Source organism: Camellia sinensis, chromosome 4 (assembly GCF_055761805.1).
Source record: "Camellia sinensis isolate YWXY chromosome 4, ASM5576180v1, whole genome shotgun sequence".
In the NCBI taxonomy this organism is placed as follows: domain Eukaryota; kingdom Viridiplantae; phylum Streptophyta; class Magnoliopsida; order Ericales; family Theaceae; genus Camellia; species Camellia sinensis.
Window position 1 is genome coordinate 47699251 of NC_138964.1, and position 6888 is coordinate 47706138.

General features: G+C 37.4%; 1 protein-coding gene across 3 annotated transcripts; it reads left to right on the plus strand.

Moving 5' to 3' along the window:
- The first annotated feature begins 919 nt into the window (after nt 1-919).
- LOC114292238 (serine/threonine-protein kinase CTR1) lies at nt 920-4959 on the plus strand. Of its 3 annotated transcripts, none has more exons than XM_082924804.1 (6): nt 920-2932; nt 3150-3250; nt 3482-3566; nt 3655-3725; nt 3835-3903; nt 4661-4959. In XM_082924804.1, exons 1-6 carry the CDS (start codon nt 2855-2857, stop codon nt 4683-4685), a joined length of 429 nt encoding a protein of 142 aa, XP_082780930.1. In that variant the 5' UTR covers nt 920-2854; the 3' UTR covers nt 4686-4959. The 3 variants fall into 3 exon arrangements, with proteins under 3 accessions (XP_082780930.1, XP_082780931.1, XP_082780929.1); XM_082924805.1 differs by having other exon boundaries at nt 927-2932; nt 3655-3693; XM_082924803.1 differs by having other exon boundaries at nt 929-2932; nt 3655-3729.
- The last annotated feature ends 1929 nt before the right edge of the window (nt 4960-6888 follow it).

The window sequence follows — 6888 nt, forward strand, 5'->3', positions numbered from 1 at the left end:
ATCTTGCAAAGCTTACAAAACAAGCTAAGCAAAAGGGAAATCCCTCCATACACGTGTATGGAGGGGGGCATTGTGGATGCCAGCTATCACAGCTGGCATAAAATATCTTCCAAAAGCAGATGAACAATGGTCGGCCAGCCAAATATGACAAATTGACCAAAACAATGGTCGGCCGACCATAAAGAGTGCCGACCGGCCATCACCAATGGCTGGTAGCAACAAAACAGGGCCGGTGGCCTCAAGCCATGGCCGGTGAGGTGTGGGGATGGCCAAAAAGCCATTCCCTACCCTCAGAAGCAAAACAACAAGTGTTTGGTGCAAAACCAAACACAAAACAAGCAAGTCGAGAGATCCTGAGGCAAGGCGCGTAGCCGAGACCTCCGAAAACTCAAAACGAACACGAACATGGATGATCACCAAGTGTTCAAACGGTGACGTCCAAGTCTTGAGGACGGTCAAAAATGGGGTGTCTACAGAAGGATCTGAGTGAGAAGAAGCAGAGCTTCCGGCGGAACGTGGTGTCGCTGGCGGTGGAGCTCAAGGAGGTCTGAAGTCGTCTCGCTTCACAGGAGCAGTCATTTGCTCTCCAAACCCTAACAAGACAGGCATGTGAATTTGTATATTTGTTTATATGTTTCTATGTATATTTGTTTGCATCTGTGTGTACTTTGGAAATAAAATCATTTCATTTCACCTTTTTGTTCTTCTCTGTAAAGTGATGTTCTTTGTGGGACCTTCTCTAATTTTGTGTATTTTTGGTTTTTTTTTTTTTCCTAGGCAGAGGCGAAAGCTAAGAAGATAGAGGAGGAGATGTATAGATTGCAAAAGAGCTTAGAGGAGAGAAATGGGCTGCTTCAAGCATCAACATCTACTATTGGGAAGGTATGATTTCGCTCTGTTTTCTTTTTATACACTTGATTGCATAGCTTTCTCTTGATTTTTATTAAAGTATATATATATATATATATATATTTTGAATTTGGTTATTAATTCCATGATTGGGCTTTGGTTGATTTTGCATGAGTTTATGTGGTTGATTTGTGTGTGTTTCCAGCATCTTGTTGTTTGAGGCTTCAACTTGCCGGACTCATCTGATCCTCATCTTTTTGGCTTTTCTTGTTTGTTTTCTGGCTGAGTGAGAATATTATAAGAATCATGAGATTCATGATTAGATATTATTGTTTCTCTTTGTGGTTTGATTAGTTCAATAACTGTGACTTTATTTATTGGGTAAAGTTGGGAAAAGAAAGAATTAATCATAAAATTAATTCTATATCTTTTTTTATACATGATTTAAGACTGTTTGATATGATAGAATAAAAATGGTTCTGTTTGGTACAATAGAATAAAAATGATTAGAATACGATTCATATGGGAAAGGGAATGTGATAATCATTCTCATTTAAGGGCTTCTGGTCAGTGCTCACCAGACAATAACAAGAGAGTTCAAGCTTTCACGAAACACTTCTTGAAAGACAATAAGGAAATTTCTAATTTTGTAGGTACATATGTTATAATCCCACATTGGTTAAGAAAAGATTTTAAAATAGCCTTTGGAACATCATACCAAAATAACATCCCACATTACTTACATGACAAGGATAATATATTAGGTGTTTCTCTCTTTTTTACTTACTTTTTATTTTCAATTGAGGAAGATTTCATCAAACCGTACAAATAATAACCAACACAAATTTCTCAGCTTAGCAATCAATATCAACTACCAACATAAAAGAGAGAAAATAGCCCATAATGAGAAAAAACAAACTTAGGATTCTTTTGGAAAGTGATTTTTTTTAGTAATTTTTTGACTAAATTATGAAGTGGAAATATATAAAGTGTTTTAAAATGATTTTGACTTTTTATGAAAAAATATATACTAAATTAAAAGAAATTTTGACTTTTTTTTTCAAAATTATATATATATGACTTTTTAGTACCTACTAATTTTTAGAGTGGTATTACATCTCCCAACATATCACTCTCATTTTGAGAGCCTCTAATTGAGCACGCTTCAATTCACCCCCATTGATATGGAATGGGTCATATAAAAGAAAAATTCACATTTCTCATTCTCCTCTCTCTAAAAAAATACTACATCCCTCAATATATCACTTCTAATAAATAAAAAAAAAGAAATAATCAATCATGCTCCAACATCGGTATATAGTTTTAAGTTTTAAATGAGCTTTTGATTGTTGACTTTGTATTTGGTGTTTTAGTTTTGAGATTGTTTATTTATTTGGTGTTTGGTTGGAGTGAGATTTGATTATTATTTTGTATTTGAGTTTTTGGATTGGAATAAAATTTGATTATTGATTTGGTGTTCATATAGTATTTGATTTTTTTTGGTTTGGAAATTCCTTCAAGCGCAGGGATCAGATTGGATAAAATGTGAGTGCCCAATTTGTCGTAACCAGGCTTGGTTCAAATTGACATCATCAATGCTATTGAGGGCGTAGAAGCGTTTAGACATGCGCTCTTAATGCATTTCTACATGTTTCCTCTTGAAAGAACAACGTTTCATGTTGAGATATCCTTCTCTGGCTTGAGAGGTGTAAGGATCCCAGGCACCTAGAAATTCAGTATGAATGTGTGCAATAAGGGCATCGACATTAGGAGTTTGTTTGATTGGCACAATGAGAAAGCGATTAATAGTGTGATGGAATTGTTGCATACAAAATCAAATTGACTCTCTGTTGTTTATGGTTTAGTAATTTATCAGGTACAATAAAAGTGAGTAATGGATATTATTGAGTCCTATTGAGAAACTCCAGACAGAAATTCTGTCCAAATTTGGTATTGGTCTTGATTGTTGCACCGTATTCACTCTTCCTTAAGAAAAATATATTGCATGCTACAGGATGTTGCAGTCAAGGTTCTAACAGTCCAAGATTTTTGTGATGATCAGTTGAAGGAATTCTTGAGGGAGGTATGTATTTAGTAGACACTATTAAGAGTATTTGCTCTGTTATTAGATAGGTGTTGATTGAATTAGAACTTCCATCTGAATTGCTAGATTTGTGCATGTGGTTTCATGTATCAACATATTTTTTGAGCTATGAATTGAATCCATTTATTTCCAAAACGCAAGTGTTCAGTGCCTTTCTTGTTTATCTGTAGCTTAAGTTGTAGTTGACTTTTTTTAGGTTGCGATAATGAAGCGTGTTCGTCATCCTAATGCTGTGCTCTTCATGGGTGCGGTTACACAACGACCACATTTGTCAATCGTGACAGAATATCTACCAAGGTAAAGACATTTTTGAGTTCCTAATTCATTGTCCCGCAGTCTTGATGGCTGTGCCACTGCCATCCTTCTCACATGGGTTGGTACTGCAACGAGAGAGGGGTTGCTGGACGCAGTCAAAATTGTTGTGAATTTAGAAATTTGCTTCCTGAATTATTTTATTATTTGAACTACTTCTATCTAAAGCAAGTGATGGAAGGCTAACTTTGCACAAATCCTGATTTTGTGGAACAGGGGTAGTCTATACCGCCTCATCCATAGGGCAGATGCTGGTGAAGTTTTGGACCAAAGGAGGCGCTTACGCATGGCTCTGGATGTGGTTTGTAGTGGGCTTTACTGTTATGAACCTTTTCTATTGTTAACACTTGCTGTTGTATTATTAATTTACGATATTGCACTCGATGCAGGCCAAGGGTATTAACTATCTTCATTGTCTTAGCCCTCCGGTAGTTCACTGGGATCTTAAATCTCCAAATCTGTTGGTTGATAAAAATTAGATGGTGAAGGTACATCTATGAATGTTATAATCTTTTCCCTGTTGCTAGTCAAACAACAAACTCAAGCTTTATCTTATACATTATGCTCAGGTATGTGATTTTGGGTTGTCCAGATTCAAAGCAAACACTTTCATATCTTCAAAATCTGTTGTTGGAACAGTAAGTCTCTCTCTCTTTCTCCCCTTCTCTCTCTCTGAGCATAAAGTTATATAATTGGACTAGAACATAAAATAAAACTTATTGATGAGAATGCTAGTCATGCCTACTGACTTGAGCTAAACCAAGCACTCTTGCAACAAATCTAGCCATTATCTGGATGTGTTTTGTTTTAACAAGCCTTCACAGGCTTTGGAAAGCATATACAAATGTAGGTGAAACTCTTTTGGGAGGCAGTAACAAATGGACCTGTATGGATCTGTATGTTTTTGCAACACCTTATAGGATTACCCGGGATTATTATTTCTCTGCCTGAGGCCATACTTTGAAATTTGAATCTTGGGAGGAAGAAGCAGAGCTGGAATATGTATTATTGTGTTCATCCTTTTTCTTTTTATTCTTCTATAGAAATCTGTCATAAAAGGTTGGCTCAGAAGCCTTCTGGTTTGATTGGATTTGGTGATATGGTTCTATTATGGTCATTGCTTTGGAATTATAATGGTTTCATTACATAGGTAACATGTGGATAGTGTGTTGAACTATCTGTATTTATGTGATGAACGTGAAGTTTGAATGTGGTGCTTGCAAGTGGAGGTGAGAGTTTTGAATCTGGCTTGCGATTGATGTGCTACCTTTATTATTGACAATGATTATAATTTGCTAACTTTATATATTTTTTTTATTTTTTTTTGGGTTAGCTTCTTTATTTTTTTTTATGACTGATTCCAGTGTTTTTTTTTTTTTTTTTTTTTTTTTTTAGGAGCATTGGCCAGCTTGTTCCTTGAAATAAGCATTGGCCCATGAATGAGTTATCCAATATTTTGATGGTTTTGTAACATTTTTTGGGGTATGGTTTGTGGTTAAATATAAATAGGTAGGAAATATTACAATTTTTCTTCTATTGTTTGTCAAATGTAAAATTTTAGCAATCTGGAAGAGGATGGAAGAGGAATTAAACTTGTTTGGTTTATTTTTAATTTATGTGTTTTTGTATAGAATCCTTGACTTTTAGATTTGACCTTATTTAGCTAGTAGTGCAATTTGACAATTGAATCCTTACTTTGCTTCTTTTTTTCTTTTTTTTTTTGAAGCATTATTTTACAGATTTAGTGAGTTCAAATGAAATTTATTTATATTTTTTCTTTCTATAAATAGCAGTGTTATTTTTTTTTAAAATAAGGAGAAAAGATGGCGTTTTTGAAAAAACATCATTAAATGTCGTCATATGATGTCAGTGTCTACCTGTAACGGAAAAGATGGCGTTTCTTCAAAAACGTCACTAAATGTCATCATATTACGTCAGCGTTTAACTATAACGGTTTGTACATAACGGATGTTTGAAATTTACGGCGTTTTAAAAAGCGCCGGCTAAAGTCATTAGTGACGTTTAACAAACGTCATATACCTAAGACGGTGGTCGTATCCTCGACACAAATTATAAACGTCACTGTATCCTTTAACGGCGTTTCTAAGGCTTATAGTGGCATTTTTTAAACGTCGCTAATGCCAAAAATTCCTACAGTGTAATTAGGGTTGATCCCTTTTTATTTATTTGTTTTGTTTTATTTTCTTCTGTGTAAGCCTAAGGGCACATGTTATAAATTATTGTAGTTGAACAGTTTATCACCATACATACGAGAGAGAACATTTATTGTTTAACTATTTATTCTTGCTTTTGCTTTTATTATTATTATGGAAATGGACTATAATTAGAGATTAAACAATAATATTCGAGTAATTAAATTTGGGGCATTACAATAGTGATGTTTTTAAAACTTTAGTGCTCTTTTTGTTGTTGCTTTTGGCTGGTGTAGACACCCCATTTTTGACCGACCTTAAGACTTAGACATCACCAGTTGAGCGCTCGGTGATACTACATATTATGCTCGTTTAGAAGTCTCAAAGTCGCGGCCGTGAGCCCTGCCTCCGGACTTCCGAACCCTCTTCTGTGCCTTGCCTCGGTTTGCGAACCAGGCTCGGTTTTCTCTGTTTCTTTTCCTGAGGGGAGGGAGAGGTCCCGTAGACCATCTCTCAGTGGCCGTGGGCTACATTTTGTGGCTATAGGCCATTTTGCCCATTTCGGAGCCCGGTTCCCGGTTTTCGGAGCCGTCAGGCCATATGCCTCGGTTCGAGACTGCTCAACCATCTCCATTCGCTCTGATTTTTTGGCATGCATCTTATTTACTCCCTTTTGAGGGACACTGGGGTCTGAGAAACCCACTTCGTGGCCGAACGCCACTTTCGGTGCTTAACAGCCCATTTTCGGGACCCCGAACTGCGTGTTTGGCCCCCGAGCATTCGTTTTGCATCGGTTTTCGTTCATCTTTGGCAGGTACCTCTGTTTTATCACCAGGAAGGTCACTGGAGGGTGGGAGGCCAGCAATTATCTTGGCAACCAGTTATATTCCATTTTCGCCCTCCGGCACCCGTTTTTCTCACTTCCGAGCCAATGTTGAACACCTTGGGGCCACTTTCTTCAACCCCAAACCACATATTTGTGTTGTACACACATGGGAGGATCCTAATATCATATGGCCAGCCAGAAATTCCATTTGACCCTTTTGAACCCCTCTTAAAAATGGCTTGTTCTCTCTCCTGTTTTACAGTTTCCAAATTCGAACCACAGGGTTGTGATGAGGACACCTGGGAGGACACCTTTTTGTGGTGGCCGGCCAAAAAATGAACTTGACCTTTTTGACCCCTAGCCGGCCGGCTAGGGGGGGCTGGCCGGCCGGCCACCTGCAACTCCAAAAGGTGGCCGGCCATGATCCTCACAATCTGCACTTTACTACTGTATAGCTGTTGTCCCCCAGAAATATCTAAATCCGGGGGACACCTTTTGGGGAAAAGCTTTGGTCCTTTTTCCCCACCCTTTCCCTCCATGCTCCCCCTCTCCTTGGTCCTTATAACCAGCTGCCAACATTTGTTTGAAGGGTTGGAAAAATTGCTTCAAGCATATACATACATATCTCCATCCATCTCTCTCAT

Bases quoted from the DNA above. Each gene is read 5' to 3' on its own strand.
- LOC114292238 (XM_082924803.1), top strand. From the start codon at position 2,855: ATGCTACAGGATGTTGCAGTCAAGGTTCTAACAGTCCAAGATTTTTGT. The intron at 2,933-3,149 runs GTATGTATTTAG...GACTTTTTTTAG, and splicing joins TGAAGGAATTCTTGAGGGAG to GTTGCGATAATGAAGCGTGT. The intron at 3,730-3,834 runs GTTGATAAAAAT...CATTATGCTCAG, and splicing joins TTAAATCTCCAAATCTGTTG to GTATGTGATTTTGGGTTGTC.